The 20581-nt window shown below is 43.5% G+C and overlaps 1 protein-coding gene across 7 annotated transcripts in view; it reads right to left on the reverse strand.

Moving 5' to 3' along the window:
- LOC139276526 (SWI/SNF complex subunit SMARCC1-like) overlaps positions 1-20581 on the reverse strand; it is a 257461-nt gene that overhangs the window by 59294 nt on the left and 177586 nt on the right. For all 7 annotated transcript variants that reach the window (XM_070894634.1, XM_070894638.1, XM_070894637.1 and 4 more), the window contains one exon: positions 12348-12514. In XM_070894634.1, the coding sequence (XP_070750735.1) occupies positions 12348-12514 (167 nt within the window). The remainder of the gene's footprint in view (positions 1-12347; positions 12515-20581) is intronic.

A 20581-nucleotide genomic window follows, 5' to 3' on the forward strand; every position in this document is an offset into this window, starting at 1 on the left:
CTTTTTAAACTCGACTTCCACTTGAAGATTTCAGTTCCTCACAAAGTACTTGTTATTTCTTTCCAATAATAAAACAAAATGATGAGTAAAGTTTAACTAAATGCAGAATTTCCCTTTAAAATATTGACACTGTGCAGGTTTACTACAAGTCATTCTAATTTAGAGCAATGCAACAGCTGGCTGCTTTAATAATGCAGACAGCCCTGGCAAAATGTGAAGATCACTGCAACAATATGAAGGGGTTGTCTGCACCTGGATTCCAAACTAGAGCCCAAAGCTCAAGTAACAGTGTTAATTGACTGCATCACTCAGTCCCTTCATACCTAATCTCATGTGGCTTGTTCCAGTCTACCATCATGGCAAATGCAACAAACACAACCCTGCACTCTAAAATCCTCTCCCTTAACAACTTGTATTTATATAGCGCCTTTAGCGTAGTGAAGCGTCCCAAGTCACATCACAGGAGTATTAGGAGACAAACAATTTAACACCGAGCAACACAAGGATAAATTAGGGCAGGTGACCAAAAGCTTGGTCAGAGAGGTAGGTTTTAAGGAACATCTGGAAGGGAGAGAGAGAGAGAGAGGTAGATGCAGAGAGGTTTAGGCAGGGAATTCCTGAACTTAGGACTCAGGCAGCTGAAGGCAAGGCCACCAATGGCTGAGCGATTATAATCTGGGATACTCAAGAGGGCAGAATTAGAAGAGCGCAGACATCTCGCGGTGGGGGTGGGGTGGGGGGCGGTTGTGGGGCTGAAGGAGGTTACAGAGATAGGGAGGGGTGAGGCCATGGAGGGATTTGAAAACAAGGATGAGAATTTTGAGATCGAGGCGTTGCTTAACCGGGAGCCAATGCAAGCACAGGGGTGATGGGTGAAGTTAGAACACAGGCAGCCGAGTTGTGGATAACCTCTACTTTACAAAGGGTAAAACGTGGGAGGCCAGCCAGGAGTGCGTTGTAAGTCAAGTCTTGAGCTAACAAAGGCATAGATGAGGGCTTCAGCAGCGGATGAGCTGAGGCAAGGGCAGAAACGGGAAATGTTACGGAGGTGGAAATAGACAGTCTTAGTTATGATGTGTGGTGGAAAGTTCATTTCCGGGTCAAATGTCTGGTTCAGCCTCAGACAGAACTTCTTTGACGTGCTTTCTCTCTCCCCACCTTTGTGGACTCACGAAACAACTTCTGATGAGTGCATGTGTAAGTGATAATAGATTAAGACAAAGCTGGGTTTAGTGACCACACCCATGGGTCGAACCTGCTGATATTCAGTGTTCGAGGAGAACATAAATTGCCACTTAAACATCCAAAGATATGTATAATTTGTTACTTTATGGCCAGTGTGACAAACAAAATGTGTGACTGCAAATAAGGGCTACATTTCACAGGATACACCCATGGCAAACATTCTCAATTGTGTCTTTTCCAATAAAGAAATTTGCAATTGTATCTTTTTTCTCAACTTCAAATGAGGCTATGGAGAGGCTGCCAATGCCTGCTGAAGCGCACAACAGAAATTAGTAGTCCAGTGAGCGGAGAAAGAGGAATTTACAAGTCCTTCAGATTTTATTGAATAATAAGCCACCATGTTCGCAAAGTAATGCAGTTCTTGGAGGGTGACACTCTGCTTTACATGGTCAGTTTGTTGATCTAATAGAGCTCCCGCTAATGGATTATTGCTCCACCCAGTGGATTACTGATGTAAATAATAAAGGATCATGTGGCAAGGTCACACGATGACAGGTTTCTGGAAGAGCCATCTTGTGTAGTGCGCTTCTTTGTGATGTCTTAAGAATATCACACATTGGCGACGAGGATGGGATAATCGGTTTCCCTAGCTGAAATTTTTGTTGGTGGATGATCCAGCCAACCGACAGAGTAGACAAAGATGGTTGACATCTGTTATGTATGCAATAAAAGGTAGAAACTGAGTACTGTTTAACCTTGCTTCTGCTTTATTACGTCCCAAAGTGCCTGACTCACAAAATGACTGGTCTTTTATACCAGAGCAGCACCATGTGCGTGCTGCTCAGTGGCCTCCAACAATGACACCATCTGGTGGCTACAAACAGCATGTACATACATGACAACACCCGCCTCAGATCTTATCAGTCTTTCACAGGTTGAGACAGTCCGGTGCTTTATGCTCCCAGGTTGACCGTCTCAGTTCAATTCCGGCCTTGGGTGAATGTGCGGAGTCTGTTGTGGCTGGTGGCTGGATGCCTGACTTGTTGGGAGTGACGGTGGCCATGTCAAGAATTGCAAGTCCATTTTTATTGAACAAGTCAGTGATGGAAATTCCAGGTTCACTGAAGGCTGCTGGTAGGTTGGTTGATCGTAGACGGTTTCTTCGTCCGACTGCTCTGGCTCATCTGTGTGCCTCAGCTTTATTTGATCCATGCGTTTCCTGCAAGTTTGCCCATTCTTGAGCTTAACAACAAATACTCTGTTGCCCTCCTTGGCCATGACCGTACGAGCGATCCATTTGGGACCCTGACTATAATTCAACACATATACAAGATCATGAACAGAAATCTCACATGACACAGTTGTGCGATCGTGGTACCCTTTCTGACTCTCTTCTGTATTCAACATGATTACGTAAATCCGGGTGTACAAGAGATATCTTGGCCTTAAGACCTCTTTTCATCATGAGTTCAGCAGGCGAGACCCCTGAGAGTGTGTGGGGTCTTGTCCTGTTACTCAGCAGTCTGCAAGACAAGCGGGTCTGCAGTGACACTTGAGTTACTCTCCTTTGCTTGATCATTTGTACCGCACGCTCTGCTTGCCCGTTGGACGCAGGCTTGAAATGGTGCTGACCTTACATGTTTTATGCCATTAAGTTTTACAAACTCCTGACTGGTGAAGCACGACCCATTGTCACTCACCACGATGTCAGGCAAACCATGTGTCGTGAACATGACTGAGATTATCTATGGTTGCTGTACTGGATGACATTATGCATTCTATCCACTTCGAATAAGCATCCACCACCACTAAAAAAAACATCTTGCCAGGAAGGGACCTGCAAAATCTACATGGATCCGAGACCAAGGTTTGGATGGCCATGACCACAGACTCAGCGGCGATTCTGCTGGTGCTTTGCTGAGCTGCATGCAGGTGTTGCACTGATGCACGCATGCTTCCAGCTCAGAATCAATTCCTGGCCACCATACGTGGGACCTGTCTTCATCATCATTATGCCAGGATGTGTGCTGTATAACTCACGCACAAACTTCTCTCTCCCTTTCTTCGGCATTACAACTCGATTGCCCAACATGCAATCTGTTTGAATAGATATTTGTCCTTGCGATGAATGTACGGTTTGGCCTCCTCGCACATTTGCTTAGGTATGGCAGACCAACCCCCTTTGAGGATGTAACCTTTTACCACCGATAATATCGGGTCCTTGCTGGCCCAGGTCTTAACTTGTTGAGCCGTGACAGGGGTAGCTTCACTCTCAAAAGTATCCATGATTAACATTAAATCTGTCAGTTGTAGCGTTTAAACCTCCGGTGTGGGCAATGGCAACCGGCTCAAAGCATCAGCACAATTCTCTGTGCCAGGTCTGTGGCGAATGATATAATCATAGGCAGGTAATGTCAGCGCCCACCTTTGGATGTGGGATGAAGCATTGATATGGATACATTTGCTCTCGGAAAACAACGAAATGAGCGGCTTGTGATCGGTCTCCAATTCGAACCTCAGACCGAACAGGTATTGAAGCAACTTTTTAAACACCGTACACACACGCTAAAGCTTCTTTTTCTACCATACTGTATGCTCTTTCTACTTTAGATAAACTTTTGGATGCATACGCAACAGGTTGAAGTTTCCCCGACTCATTGGCTTATTGTAACACGCAACCAATTCCATATGACAATGTGTCACAGGCCAAAACTAAACTTTTACATGGGTCATAATGTACCAGCAGCTTGTTCGAACAAAGCAGATCGGTGCCTTTATCGAAAGCGTGCCCCACACCCAGTTGTTGCCTTTTCTCAACAGCATGTGCAGTGGTTCAAATAAGGTGCTCAATTTAGGTAGGAAGTTACCAAAGTAGTAGAGTAGACCCAGGAACGAACGCAGCTCCGTCACGTTCTGCGGCTTTGTTTTTCACGTCAGTAGGTCTGATGCCATCAGCAACGATTTTCCTCCAGAGGAATTCGACCTCCGGTGCCATGAAGACGCACTTCGAGCATTTAAGTCCAAGTCCCACTCTGTCCAAGCGCAGCAGAACCTCTTCCAGGTTATTCAGATGTTCCTTGGAGTCATGACCGGTGATCAGGATGTCATCTTGGAACACGACAGTTCTAGGAACGGACTTCAGTAGACTTTCCATATTCCTTGGGAATATTGCTGTAGCCGAGCGAATTCCAGACGGAACCCGTGGTAAATAAACAGCCCTTTGTGCGTGTTAATGCATGCAAGTCTCTTCGACGTCTCGACCAACTCCTGCGTCATATAGGCCGACGTCAAGTCCAGTTTTGTGAACGACTTCCCTCCAGCTAGCATCGCCAACAAATCAGCCTTCGGTAATGGGTACTGATCTTGTTTCGAAACCCTGTTGATCATAGCCTTGTAATCTCCACAGATTCTGACTGTGCCATCACATTTCAGCATAGGAACAATGGGGCTGGCCCATTCATTAAATTCAACCGGTGATATGATCCCTTCACGCTGAAGTCTGTCCAGTTCGATTTCGACCTTCTCCCTCATATTACGGCACTGCCCGAGCTTCATGATGGACGGGTCTTGCATCCGAGTCCACGTGGATCTGCACATTGGCTCCCGTGAAGTTGCTGATAGCCGGTTCGAACAGTGAGGGGAACTTGCTCAATACTTGGGCACATGTATCTTCCACCGACAACGCCTTTATGTCGTTCAGTCGCATCTAATTTTCTCCAACCAGCTCCTGCCGAGCAGCATTGGGCCATTGCCTGGAACAATTCACCGTGATAACTCGTGAACCTGGGCGCCTGAAGTCTTAGTATCCCACAGCTTATTAAATGCCCTCTTGTTCATGATCGATTGACTCGCCCGTTTTTAGTTCCATCTATACCGGTATCCTGTTAAACTTCACATCAATCAAAATTGGTTTACTCTTGGTTATGAAAGAGTACAGTCCATACACTTCCTCCTCTGGCATCTCTGATTGCGTATCCAGATCTGCGCTAGTCTGACTCTCATCCTCCAGGTGGTGTGTCGCAGCTCGCTTGCTCATCTGCGGACACTTGCGCTGGAGATGCCCCACTCTCAGACAGCCTTTGCAACGACATGGCTTAAATCCCCCACAACGCCAACACAGTGAAGTCGGATACATTCCCGCTGGCGGACTTTGGCAGTCACAGGTTTCGCGAATGCAGCCGGATAAGCCCTGCCATGTGCCACTCTGCCGATCGCCGAATCAATCGTATTTACAGTACTTGCCAAAGTTCGGTTCTTTGCTTTAGCCTACTGTCCGTCGTCATACATGATTGAGCGATCTGGATGGCCTCTTTTAAAATCCAACGCCTCCACCGCCAGAGGTTTGCGCAGGATCACCTCGTGGTTGATACCGATAACAAAGAAGTCCTGCAGCATGTCTGCCAACACCGCCCCGCTAGACGTCTCAGGTCAGCAACGAATTCCGCCACGCTCTGGCCCTCCGATCAAACGGGTGTATAAAACCTGTATCTCGAGATGATGATGCAGTCATCTGGCTTGAGGTGCTTCCGTACCAATGTACACAACTCCTCGTATGTTTTCTCTGTTGGATCACTAGGCACGAGTAGATTCTTTATCAGACCGTAGATCTTTGAACCACACACAGTGAGGAACACGGCCCAGCGTCGATCTGCATCGTCGACCCCCTTCATTTTGTTGGCCACGAAGTACTGGTTCAAACGGCTCACAAAGTCTGCCCAATCTTCTCCCTCCACTAATCGCTCTAAAAATCCAATCGTGCTCATTTTGCAAACAAAGGTTCTTGTATTCTCGTCGCCAAATATTATGTATGCAATAAAAGGTACAAACTGAGTACTGTTTAACTAACGGCAAAAATTGCTCGACTCTCAAAATGGCTGGCCTTTTATACCAGAGCAGCACCATGTGCGTGCTGCTCAGTGGCCTCCAAAAATGACACCATCTGGTGGCTACAAACAGCATGTTCATACATGACAAGATCCCCAAGGAAAAGCTGGATGCAATCAGAAATGCACCCACTCCCAAGAATGTCACTGAACTTTGATCATTTTTGGATCTTTTGAACTATAATGGGAAATTTGGCTAGTGTTACATCCACTGAATGAGCTGTTTTAAAAATAAAAGGTCCATTGTAAGTGGTCAGAAGAATGCAACACATCATTCATGGAGTGTAAAAGCCAGTTGGTCGAGAGTACCATGTTAATTCACTGTGATGTATCGAAGGAGATCAAGCTAGCATGTGACTCTCCTCAGTATGGAGTTGGGGCAGTGATCTGTTATGTACGAGTTAGTGGGGAGAAGAGATCAATTGCTTTTGCTTCACACACTCTGCTAGTGAGCTTAATTATGCACAGATCAAAAGGGAAACTTTGGCGTTGATTTTTGGGGTCAAGAAATTCCACAAATACTTGTATGGTCGTAAATTATTACTGACTAAGCCCCTGACAGCAATCCTCCATCCAAAGTCCCCAGTTCCAACCTTAGCGGCAGCCCGAATGCAGAAATGGACTTTGATTTTGTCAGCGTATACGTACAACATTGAGTACAGATGATCACAGTAATGCTGATGCTATGTCCAGGTTGCCATCCCCATCACAAGTGACACCCAATAAGGGAAATATTCCATTTTTCATACATTGATGAGCTGCCAGTCACAGCTGGAGAGATTGGTAGAGCAACCAAATGTGACCCAGTTATGTCAACGATTACATAGCAAATGGCTGGCCAAACCAGATATCAGAGAAAGATATTCATCCATACTTCGTTCGTAGGTATGTATTGTCAGTGGATAAAGATTGCATCATGTGGGGTAGTTATTCCAAATAAGTTCAGGTGTAAATTGTTAGATCTTCATGACCAGCACCTGGGAATGTGCTTGACCAAGAGTTTTGCACACAGTTACTTATTTAGCCAGGTTTAGATAAAGATATAGAGTACATCGTCAGTCAGTGTACATGTCATTCGGTAAGCAAGAAACCACCATCAGTACCATTGTAGCCATGGATATGGCCTCCCAGGGTGTGGTAAAGGTTACATGTAGATTTTGCTGGGCCAGAAAGACAACAGTTGTTCATTGTGATTGAGAGCCAAAGTGGGGAGAGGTGTTTCCAATGTGGAAAACAACTAAAACACGAGACAATTTGCTAAGATTGTTTTCTTCATATGGCCTCCCAGAAGAAAAAGTGTCTGATAATGGGCCGCAATTTTGTTCAGAAGAATTTGCACAGTTCATGAGCAGAAATGAGGTGTAACACACCAAAGTTCCACCATACTACCCTGCTTCAAATGGTGCAGCAAAGCGCACAGTACAGATTATTAAACGTGCCCTCATCAAGCAAATGTTGGATCCAAATCGAAGGAAACAGCAGTTGTCATTGGACCACAAACTAGGAAATTTTCTAATTATTTATCATAATACTCCTAATACAACTACTGGTAGACACCAGCAGATTTGTTTCTCAAGTGACAGCAACAAACCAGGTCTCGTTAAAGCCGAACTTGGCAGAGTCAGTTTAAGAGAAAGAATTAAGACAGAAAGTGAATCATGAGAGGTAGAGTGAGAGAGAAGTGTAAAATTGAATCAGAAGGTTAGGGTGAAGAACCATCACCATAAATGGTTAGAGTGGTTACCAAGAAGAGTAGTGAAGATGTGGTCCTTGCACATATTTGGTCAAGATGTTTGATCATCAAAAGGTTAGGTATGAATCATATTTTACCTACAGATGTGGAAAGAGTTGAAAGTTGGAATGATTCGATTAATTCTGATGAGTCACATAGTTTTGTTACAAGTAGAGCATAAAATCCTGTATCAGATGTACCAGAAAGAAGTCCAAGATAAAGTCAGAATTTAAGTCTGAGTCCGAGTCAGGCAGACAAACAGTCTGAAGTTGTAGAGAGTCCAAATGTTGATCGAAGGGTGCCCCTGGAGAAAAGTTCTTCTCAGGCTCAGTCTAGAATGAGTCTAAGATCGACAACAAGTTTGGAAAGTTTTGTTCAAGAACAAAGGTATCCTCTTCGATACAGAAAACCAGTGATTAAGTTTAATTTGTAAATATGGAAAAATAAGTCCATATCGCTTGTTTTGTATAACAAGTTATGTATGATTACTTTATTACTTCACTTCTTCATGGAGAACTGTAATAGAGCTCCCGCTAGTGGGCGACTAATGTACTGCAACTACTGATGCAAATAAAGGATCATGTGGCAAAGTTATACGATGACAGGTTTCTGCAAGAGGCATCTTGTGTAGTGCTTCTTAGTGATGTCGTAAGAAGGTATCACAGTCGAACTTTCATTTCTGAGTCACAGTCATGGGTTCAAGTCCCAGATATAAATGAAACCGACACTTCAACACAGTACCAAGGCAATGCTGCATAGTTAGAGGTGTCGTCTTTTGGATAAGATGGTCAACGAGGCCCATCTGTCTGTTCAGGTGGCAGAGATCCCATTGCAATGTTCAAACTGATCCAGAGTCAATAGAATGTTGGAAAATGATCACCAATGCATCCACTATTTCTAGGGCCACTTCCTTAAGCATTCTGCCCATCAGGCCCAGGGGATTTATCGGCCTTCAATCCTGTCAATTTCCCTAACACAATTTCCCGCCTAATAAGGATATCCTTCAGTTCCTCCTCCGCACGAGACTCACTGTCAGAGTACATTTGGAAGGTTATTTGTGTCTTCCCTCGTGAAGACAGAACCGAAGTATTTGTTCAATTGGCCTGAAATTTCTTTGTTCCCCATTATAAATTCACCTGAATCCAACTGCAAGGGACCCAAGTTTGTCTTCACTATCTTTTTCTCTTCACATAGTTACAGAAGGTTTTGCAGTCAGTTTTTATGTTCCCTGCAAGCTTCCTCTCGTACTCTATTTTCCCCCTCTTAATTAAACTCTTAGTCCTCCTCTGTTGTCTTTGTACATGACCGTGCTCAGGCTGCAGTTGCAATACTGTGTCCAGCTTTGGTCTCTTACATGGTGGATGATATGAAGGCGCAGAATAGAGTCGCGAGACCAATTTCCTGTCTCAAGCATCTTCGTTACCAAGATAAGCTAAAAGAATTGGGACTCTGCTTCATAGAAGCATAAACTTGGAATGGGGTTATCGAATTGAGGTTAATAAGACAATGAAGGGAATCGATTGTGTTCCAGCTGACAGTTTATTTCAATTAAATAGGTTAGGCAGGACCAGGGGTCACAAATTTAAGTTGTATAAGGCTACATCTAGGTTAGATGTCAGGAAGTGGTTCTTTTCCAGAGAATAGTGGACCTCTGGAACAGGTCACCACCTCATTTGGTGGACGCAAACTCGCTGAATTCCTTCAAGCGAGAGCTGGAGTTGTTTCTGGCTGGGGCGGAGATCACCTCTTGCAGAAAATTCAGGATCAGAGCAATCTGTACAAGTTTCAATCCCCAAATTGGGTCGGAGAAGAATTTCACAGATTTTTTCCCCCCAAATTGGTCCAGGTTTTAAATATTTGGTTCTTGGCCTCTCGCAGGACTTCAGGTGGATGGAGTGTATATGTTGTGATACACAAGGTATCGTAAGTGTGTGGGGCAAGCTCATTGGACCAGAGGGTCTTTAGCGGTCCGTCATTGTTCATTTGTTCGTATTAACAGGTTGTACATTTTAGTATGGTGGCTTGCGCATGCAGTTTAGCCAAGTGACAATGCGAACCCCCTGTAACACAAATATTTTTTCTGTATAAAAGTTAATTAGTTATTAATAGCTCTATTAAACCTAACGGAAAGAATGTATCAAGTCCTAAACTTACACAAGCAAAATACTCAGAGCTGGAAATCTTAAATAAAAAACAGAGAATGCTAGAAACACTCAAGTCAGGCAGCATCTACGGAGAGAGAAAGTTAACATTTCAGTTGTGACGAAAGGTCATTGACCTGAAACATTGACAGTTTCTCTCTCCACAGATGCTGCCTGACCTGATGAGTATTTCCAGCATTTTCTGTTTTTATCTTAAATTTACATTATGTGCCCATTTGCTACTCAAGGTCTGCTCCACCCATCAACCATTTGCTCAACGGGAAATAAACCATGAGCAACAAGCGCAGTGCTCACTACAGGCTCATTTCTGTGAACACTCAGTCAGACTGCACTAAACTGCCAGGTCCACGTCCTCCATTTCTGAATCAGAACTTTCCTCTTATTTCGATACCAAGTCCCAACATGTGGTGAAAGTCAGTGACTTGAATTAACAGCACCAGTAATGGCAGAGGTGGATGGCATATGAGAAAAATGGAGAAATAAACAGGGACCCGAGTGACTTTACCCACCCAACATCATCGGCATAAATACTTTAGTGACAAAGGCAGCCCTGCTCTTTCTCCTTCCCATCCTATCACAAATTGGTACGGTATTTCAAAGGTCATGAGCATCCAGATTAAGCCTAACTGTCCATCAGAGAAGCACATGGCCATGTGTATAAAGCTCAGAGTCTGAAGTACGAGGAAGAGAGTGATTTCTGAACAGAAAATATCTTATGGGGGGTGGTGGTGGATCTGTGGATAGGATTATACATTCCGTAATTTACTTCCTCCACTGAACAGAACCTTAGAACACAGGCCCAGGCCAGACAATGCCTCGATTACTTCTTCATCCTTTAACATGCATTCGATCAATGGGTTTAACCTCAACATAGTTTAATGTACATTTAAAACCTGTAGATTGCATTTATTGAAGGATTGTCACACCGGATCACGATTATTATAGCCTTGCTGCAAGCCCAAACTGGAAAGTCTCTTACTTCCCGCTCCCCCTCCCACATCTAAGGCCAAGTGGCACGTGTACACTCGCCATTGACTGATTTTAATAAATGCACAAGCAGCTTCCAACCGATACAGGGCAACTCTGCCCAAAGAGAACGAACAGGGTTGCAAGGATGGCTCACATTACCTTGGCCCACAGAATGCCAGACTAACTCGTGCATTTCCCCACCCCCAACTCCGGTTTTAATCCCCAATAAAAGTTATAACTTCCACTATTTTATTTAATAGTTAACAGCGGTGAGTGGTTTATAAACATGGAAGCGATTATGGCTGGATCAAAAAAAAGATACACTGTTGTAAAAGTCAGTGTCATGCAAGAAGACTTGTTCAAGCGATCAAATGGTGTCCAATAAGAATCTGCACATGCAGTCTATGTATAGCTGAGACTATTTCACTTGTCTAAATATACAGGGGAGACTGCTGATGTTTATGCCATGAACAGTCTACCCTGTAAACTGATGGACAAAACAACTGGCAGACCATCTGAAAGCTTGTCCTGGACACTGGTTGAGAACACCTGGTGTAGAACAATCTCATAAGCAATTTGCCTTATTATAAATTGATGGATAAGCGCCAATGTCTCTTTGGGCAATTACACATAGTGTGGTAATGTGGGGGGGAAGGGGCGACAGCCAGATGTTCCCATTCTTGATCATTTTGCATCCCGACTGGAAAGTGACATCCATTGATGTCAAATGAGGATCTGTGAACACATGGCACTCAAACCCTATCTATTTACTGCGGATACTTACTGTCCAATTCCAAGGTGAAGAAAGTGAATCCAACGGGATGCTCATACACTGGAATACTGTTTTGATGAGGGCCCCAAACTCTGCATGTTAGTCACAAAGGCAAATGTTTTATGCAAGAACAGACAACCTTTGAACAGAAGCCATTACTTGGCTTCTGGTATAAGGCCATGACTGAGTGCTGACCCTCTCAACTCAGTCAAAAGGCTGCAGGTTCAAACTGTGCTCTAGAAACTTGATCACATAATCTAGGCTGCCACTTCAGAGCAGTGCTGCACATTCAGAGGTCATGTTTTCTTTTTAAAGTGAGACATTAAACTGAGGCCCTGTTTTCACTTCATGGTTAGCGTTAAAGATCCCATGGCACTATTTGAAGAGCAGCAGGGGAGTTCTCCGTATCCTGGATAATATTGATACCTCAATCAACATCACTGACCATTTCTCTCATGTTTGTGGGACCTTGCTGTGTGCTAACTGGCTGCCACGTTTCCCTACATTACACAGAGACTGCACTTACAAAGTACATCAGCTGTGAAGCACTTTGGAATGTCCTGAAAGACACGATGTAAATGAAAATCCTTTCTTTCAGACTTCTGATCACACAAAAACTTGACAGCTAAATAAAAAAAAGTTACCTTTGCCTTAGTAGCAGCTGAGGCCAGAGCTGCTGCGGCAGCAGTGACTATGTTCCCTTCACCAATGTGATGTTCTAGCTTCTTCTTCCCAACGTCCAACTCTTTGTCTTTGCCATTGACGTCAATGTTCTCCTTGTTCTCCTCTTTGTCCTTTTCATCTGCTACAACTGTCGGACCAAAAGACAAAGCAAATTTGGAAAGATGAGGTAATTTCAACATTGCTCAATGAAGGCAAAAATACCTTTGGCTTTATACATGTACTTTTGTTCCTTCGAAAGTTAAATAAACCCGTTTGGCTTTGAAAGCCAGTGCTTCATCTTCCATACAACACATACCGTACAACTACTTCTGCTGTTTTCAGAACATATGCTTTAAAAAAAAATCAAAGTCTCGCCAGTTCTCTCAGAAGCAGTGTTGGTGCAAAGGTGTCTCATTTGTAATCAGACACAGATGACAGGCACTGACACTAACACAGAAAAAGATAAAAGTGACACTGTGCTATGAGAAATTCACTTGCCATGTACCAAAATAAACAATGCCAATCCTGACTGCTGTGGACTGATTACCCCTCATATTTTTACAAAGGGAATAATGACCTGCATGAATTACCTGCAGTAATGAATACGGCAGAAATTTGTAGCAGATTTAATTTTCCTTGTTGTAGTTTTATCCCGATCTCCTGCAACCTCTGCAATCACTATGTAAAAGGTAAACTGTGACAGAATAAGGGCACACGGCGACAAAATGATAAAAGGCAAACTCAGAACTATCGTTATGAAGCTCTTCACATAGAATTTACAACATGGAATGAGAGCATTGCTACCAACCAGTCAGTCCGTGTTGGTGTTTACCCTTTGGACAAGCAGTAGTCCCATACCATTTTCCCAGCCTGCTCTCATATCAGTCTTGCCCTTTCCTTCAACAACTTACATTTAGATAGCGCCTTTAATGTAGTAAAACGTCCCACAGCGCTTCACAGGACTGTGGTCAAAAACAAAATCTGACACCGAACCATGCCAAGATTAGGGCAGGTGAAAAAAGCTTGGTCGAAGAGGCAGGTTTTAAGGAGGGTCTTAAAGGAAGAATGAGAGATTCAGGGAGACAATTCCAGAGCTGGGGACCTAGTCAGCTGAAGGCACGGCTACTAAGGGTGGAGCGATTGAAATCGGGGATGTTCAAGAAAGCAGAGATCTCAAAGGATTGCAGAGCTGGAGGAGATTACAGAAATAGGAAGGGGTGAGGCCATGAAAACAAGGACGAGAAGGGTGGAATGCGAGAAGCTGGCCAGGAGATTGTTGGAATCGTCAAGTCTGAAGGTAACAAAGGCAAGGGACCTATTTCCCTCAGCAGAGGCGTAAACAACCAGGGGGCATAGATTTAAAGTAAGTGGTAGGAAGTTTAAAGGGGATTTGAGGAGAATTTTTTTTCATCCAGAGGGTAGTGGGGGTCTGGAACTCACTGCCTGAAAGGGAGGTAAAAGCAGAAACCCTCACCATATTTAAAAGGTACTTGGATATGCACTTCCAGTGCCGTAACCTACAAGGCTATGGACAAGAGCTGGAATGTGGAATTAGGCTAGATAGCTTGTCAGCCGGCACTGACACGATGGGCTGAAATGGCCTCCTTCCGTGTTATAAATTTCTATTACTACCAAGGGTTTCAGCAGCAGATGAGCTGAGGCAGACGTGGAGTCGGGCAATGATACGAGGTGGAAATGAATGATCTTTGTGATGGCACAGATGTGAGATGGGAAGCTCAATTCATGATCAAACATAACACGAAGATTGTGAACAGACTGGGTCAACCTCAGACAGCTGCCAGTGAGAGGGATGAAATCGATGACAAGGGAACAAATTTTGTGTTGTCGACCGAAGCCAATGGCTTCTAGATATTTAACAGGAGAAAGTTTTTGGTCATCCAGTGCTGGATGTCGAACAAACAGTCTTACAGTAGAGACAGTGGAGGGTTTGAGAGAGGTGGAGAACATGTCGAGCTGGGTATCATCAGTGTACGTCACACTGTTTCATTGGATGATGTTGCAGAGGAGCAGCATGCAGATGAGAAATGAGGAGGAGGGGAAGGATCGATCTTTGGGGAACACCAGAGGTAAAAATCGTCTCTCCAACCTATTTTTAAATGTTGACATGGTCTCTTCTCCCATCACTGACTCTGGTGGTGCATTCCAGTCTCTCAATCCTCAAAGAGTTTTGCCTGCTCTCGGACCTGAATTTCTTGCATTTAGTCAAAGTCACGACTTGTTCTTCATCTCTCAATCACTGAAAACAGTATTGATGCCTTCTGAAGTCCATTCTCGTCATAATTTTAAACACCTCTATCAAATCACCTCAATCTCTTCCCAAAAAAAGTCCCAATTTTCCAAATCTTCCGTTCTCTCTAGATTTCCTCGTGTCAGGCTGCATCTTAGTGAATCTCTGCTGTCTTCTCTGTATTGCCTCAACCTCCGATAAAATGGAGCCCAAAACTGCACAGTACTCCCAACTATGGTTTTACCATGAACTTGTATACATTTTGATGCAATTTGTTAATCTTCCTTGAATTCCATACCCTTCAATCTTCTCCAATAGATTCCTGTGTGGTACCTTGTCAAAGGCTTTCTGAAAGTTCATGTACACTTTATAGAATCATAGAATGATATAGCACAGAAGGATGCCATTCAACCCATCATGCCTATGCTGACTCATTGGTAGGGCTATCCAATTAATCCCACTTCCTTGCTCCTTCCCCATAGCCCTGTAAATGTCCTCCCTTCTAGTATTTATCCAATTTTCTTTTGAATGTTACTATTGAATCACTTTCACCACCCTTTCAGGCAGCGCATTTCAGATCACAGCAACTCGCTGTGTAAAAAAAAATTACCCCGTGTCTGCTCAGGTTCTTTTGCCTTAAATCGGTGTCCTCTGATTTCCAACCCTTCTACCACCGGCAACAGATTCTCCTTATTCACGATATCAAATCTCATCTTAATCTTCTCTGATCGAACAACAACAACCCCAGCTTCTCCAGTCGCTCCACATAACTGAAGTCCCCATCCCTGATATCAGTCTAGAAAATCTCCACCACATTTGCCCCGGATCTATTACCTCCTCAAAGAACTCAGGTTTGGCAAATACAATCCATCTTACTTCCTGACCGCAGCCACCAAACAAAAGAAGCGTTGGACTAGAATAGATAAGAGATGAAAAATGCTCAGTCTAGAGCTATGTTTTAAGGAGGAATTTAAAGGCCTGGCAGACAGGCCTAGGAAGTGACGTTCAAACATTTAGACTGTGACAGTTGATGGCTCTTCCACCAAATTAGGAGTGATGGGAAGGGAATCCACAGAAAGCCAGTCAGAGGACCATAAGGCATGCCGGGCTGGAGGAAATTGTGATGGTATGGTCCAGTAACGGCATGGATTCTGAATTCATTGTGTTGGGAGACAGGGAGTTAGTGGCAGTTGGTAAGGACTCGAGTGATAATCCTCAGTCTATGTTTGCTTGTTATCGATTTGCTGATTAAGGCAAAAAATCATTTCATCATTTTATCTGGCTGACTGGTTCACAGAAATCCATCACTTTGCTCCAAAGACTCCCAACAGAGATACAGGTACGAGGAAATACACAAAGCTGGAGTTTCTGTTTACCAGTCCTCACATTCAAAATTAGGAGTGCAGTCTTCGCAACAGGACACACTGCACTAACTTAATCCCAGAGAGCTCAAGCACAGGCTAGCAGTCAACAAGGCTTACAGGATTCCCCACCCCTGGAGTGTACACAAGGGTACTGCTGGAGTTGAACAGAAGAGATCAATACAGAGCAATGCTGGGCTTCCCATCACTTGTGCAGGAAGGACAAGTTATCAGAGGGAATTGTCTTGCTGGATCTGATTGGGAAGAAACCCAAACACCAATAATATGTATTTTTTGAAAGGTGTCCAGCTGAGTTGTGCCCACATAGCACCAATAGCAAATTTTAAAATCTGATAAACCCAAATAAAAGGGGCAAAGGGCCAAGTTAGCAACTAGTTATCACTCAAATCAGTTTGTTACCATCAGGTTATGGAAGTCTAAATAACACTTGGGAAAACAAGGAATGACTGCTGGGCAATGTTCCCTCTAACCTGCACAGCGCAGTAATGGGAAGGGTCCCATGCAGGCCACTCCCCAGCTTTTATATTGTAAACACTGCGCTTACGCAGAAATTTAAAGGGAGCACGTATGAAAAGAAACATGCTGCACAGAACAAAGCACAGCTTACAGGGAACATTGCTGCTGGATTTCAGGGGGATTTTGTTGTGTGGGGTGGGAAAAGGGGCAGATCAGAAATTACAATTTCACAAACAATCGGTTCCAAAGCAGATTGACCATAGCGGTTTGCCAGCTGCAGAACCCCTTGGCAGTTCTGGGGAGTATCCAGTACAAATAATAAAACTTTCATGCTTCTGGTAGCGTCCCAGATCTGCCAACGGCAGTACAAAACTCTTCTCTTCCAAAGGACTCTTGCTGGAATCGGCAGCCCATCTCACAACAAACCTTTTGAACAGCATGCAACTACCATTTTATCAGAGCCTCAGTGATGATATAAAAACACGACAGAATAACCTAGGTACCTATTAGTTAAATCAGATACACAAAAGTAACTGAATAAATTGGCAGATTTCATTCACCAGTGCCTACAGTTTAATGCGGCCACAACAAATGCAGTTTGGTCCCAAAGCAGCATCCCCATGGCCGAACAGAACTGTGTAGAAACAACAATTAATCTCAGGAGAATTTCTTCAGTAAACACATGCATTATTCAGCACCGTCATTGGAACAAATTGAAAGGCACCTATTCAGAGGAAAAATGGCCTCTGAAGTAGTGTCCCACTTCACAATCTCATTATCTGCCTAACTCTACCCATAACAAAGCTTCTTCAATCACTTACACCACTTTGAATGGAGCAAGCCCACTGCTCAAAGCTTCTTTGCAATTATAATCACCACTGTGAAGGAAAAAACAGCTGAAATCCTGCATTTCAAAAAAAATACACCATTCTGTGCAGAACTAGAACTTTAAAAAAACACATCGCATGTGCCTGTCCCAAGGCCGTTAAGGTCCCCAAAAAAGTGCAAGATTACAGGGTAAATTAACTGGCATTAAAACTGGACCATTGAAATAACTTAACAGTACAATATCCTACAGTGGGCACAATCTAAATGAGCAGGGCATTATTCCCAGTGACAAAGCCTATTTCTATTCCTCAATCAATATCACTAAAAACACTACACTTCCAAAAGTACTTCATTGGCTGTAAAACACTTTAGATAATAAAAACAATTTTTAAAAAGGGATATGGGCACTGGGATTTGAATTCTTGACTCTGGATTATTAGTTGTGGCCTCTGGATTACTAGTCCAATAACATTACCACTATGCTACCGTTATCGTAGGATCGCCCGGTGGTCATGAAAGGCGATATTATAAATGTACATCTCACTTTTTTTGCGTGGCCAGCATCACCCAGATTTGCAAACCAGAGTGCACACTTGTCAGTTATTCCACAAATGGAGAACTCTCAGCCAAGTTGAATCCCCAGAAATACTTGCACACATGTCTGCCTCAGCCACCTTTGATTTCTGTCGCTTATTGCTGCCAAGGAGCAGCTCGAGCTGACATTGTGTGTAATTGTTCTCCAATTGCTTCATTCCCATTCATACCGCAGAAGGGAAACGACAGATGAAAATAAAAAGTTGCATTAAAAACACTGCTGAAATATCTTTAAATGCTGCAGTTTGACTGGTCTGTCATTACTAAAAGGGGGAGAAGGCTTCACATGGAACATCTGTGCCAAGATTGCATCTGACCATCAGTTTTGAAAGCAATAGTGAAGAACTGAGTGGTGCACTCCATCAATTGTCCTTAAATATGTTTATTATGTCACTTCATGTCACTTCTGTGGATTCCAGTTTGTTAATTGGAAGCCACCAGGATTAAACCCACTGTTGACGAACAATATTGTTTCTCTGCAATTCAAGTCGCAGTTTGCCAAATTGAATTGTTAAATTGGAGAGCAAACTTTTATGTTCGATGATATAAAGATCTCTTCACTTTCCCTTTGCTAACAAGACTGGAATCTTGTCACGTTAAGTCAGATCACTTTGCAACAATGATCTTTCTCTGCAGGCATAAATCTTCAAGAATAATATGCATCACGATCAGCTAGAGTTCTTCCAGCTTTTGCCAGAACAAACTAAGATGGGGGGGGGGGCTTGTTCCGGCACTAATCTCTCCTCAGTTTTCTGTCGTTGCTCCTGAAGGTGTTAACTCCAATATACCCTTGCGACATTCCAGACACCGAAAAAAACAATATTTATTGCACATCCCCAGTTGCCCTGAAGGCATTAAGAATCAACCTCGCAGTATGGGGCTCGTTACATGTAGGGCCAGAGCACATTGGAGTGGCAGGTTCCCTCCGTGAAAGTCAATAGTGAACCAGTTGGGTTTTTAATGACAATCATCATTGTTGTTTTCTGGTGCCAGTCCACAAGTTTCCAGATTTCTTGAATTTAAAATTAATTTCAACTCGAGCTGTGTGTGTTGGTAATCCTATACCATAATCTTGTCTACCGTACTCTTCTCTTGTTGGGGGACAGCTCCACAGGTATCTTGCCCAAATGATTACTATTCACTTGAGCCTGAAGTGAGTGGCAGCCTACTGAAACATGTCAGGCACCATGTCCAAGTCCAATCCAGTCAGGATGTAATGGACAGACAGCAGAATCAGGAACCCCCCTACTTTCCCATCCCTTATCCCAAAGCCCAGGAGAAAGTAGAGGAATTGTAGCATACTCATTGCAGTTCTGACCAACATTGAGATCAACCAACTCCACACAGTTGAGAAATCAAACCTGGGCCTTTTCTGATCTATTTGGCTGAATACACAAGGCAATACTTTTATCCAGTAAGCCAGACACTCCATGAGCTTCCATTATCCAGTCATCTCGCACCAAGCAATTATTTTCTATTTGTGCTCTTGTAAACGTCAAGTTCGTTGGACTGCCTGCTTCAGCTTTTGGAATTTCTCAGGCCTCAGGATTTTAAAAAGCTGCTCCGATGGGTTGACTTGAGCTAGAGATTGACAAAAGTTTGGAGCTGGGAGCCAGATACACAGAAGGAAAAGGGCAGCAGCCTCATGTGAAATCCATGACCTTCAACACAAAAGCAAAATACTGCGGATGCTGTAAATCCAAAATAACAGAAAATGCCGGGAATACTCAGCAGGTCAGTCAGAAACTGTGGAGAGAGAAACAGAGTTACCGTTTCAGATCAATGATTTTTCGTTAGATCATAGACCTGAAACATAACATAAGAACATAAAAAGGAAACATCTGCACTTAAAATAGATAAATCACCAGGATCGGTTAGGATGCATCCTAGGATGCCAAAGGAATGGAGGGCGGAAATCGCAGAGGTACTGGGTCATAATATTCCAATCCTCCATAGACACTGGGGTGATACCAGAGGACTGGAGAATTGCAAATGTTACACCATTGTTCAAGAAAGGGTGTAATGATAAACCGAGCAACTACAGGCCAGTCAGTTTAACCTCGGTAGTGGGTAAGCTTTTAGAAACAGTAATCAAGGACAAAATGTACAGTCACTTGGATAGGGGTGGATTAATTAAGGAAAGCCAGCATGGATTTGTGACAGGCAAATCATGTTTAACCAACTTGATCGAGTTTTTTTGATGAGGGCAATGTGGTTGATGTAGTGCACATGGATTTCCAAAAGGCATTCGACACAGTGTCACATAATAGGTTTGCCAGCAAAATTGAAGCCAATGGAATAACGGACAGTGGAAGCCTGGATACGAAATTGGCTAAGTGATAGGAAACAGGCAGTAGTGGTGAACAGTTGTTTTACGGACTGGAGGAAGGTATGCATGCTGCTTTTCTTAATATATATTAATGACTTGGATGTGGGTGTGCAGGGCACAATTTCAAAATTTGAAGATGACAAAACTTGGAAGTATAGTGAACAGTGAGGAGAGTGATAGACTTCAGGAAGATATAGACAAGCCGGTGAAATGGGTCATCATGTGGCGGATAAAATTTAACGCAGAAAAGTGATGCAATTTGGTAGAAAGAACGAGGAGAGTAAATATAAAATAAAGGGTACAATCCTAAAGCGGGTGCATGAACTGAGACCTAGGGATATATGTGCACAAATCGTTAAAGCTAGCAGGGCAGGTTGA

Source organism: Pristiophorus japonicus, chromosome 1 (assembly GCF_044704955.1).
Source record: "Pristiophorus japonicus isolate sPriJap1 chromosome 1, sPriJap1.hap1, whole genome shotgun sequence".
Lineage (NCBI taxonomy): Eukaryota > Metazoa > Chordata > Chondrichthyes > Pristiophoridae > Pristiophorus > Pristiophorus japonicus.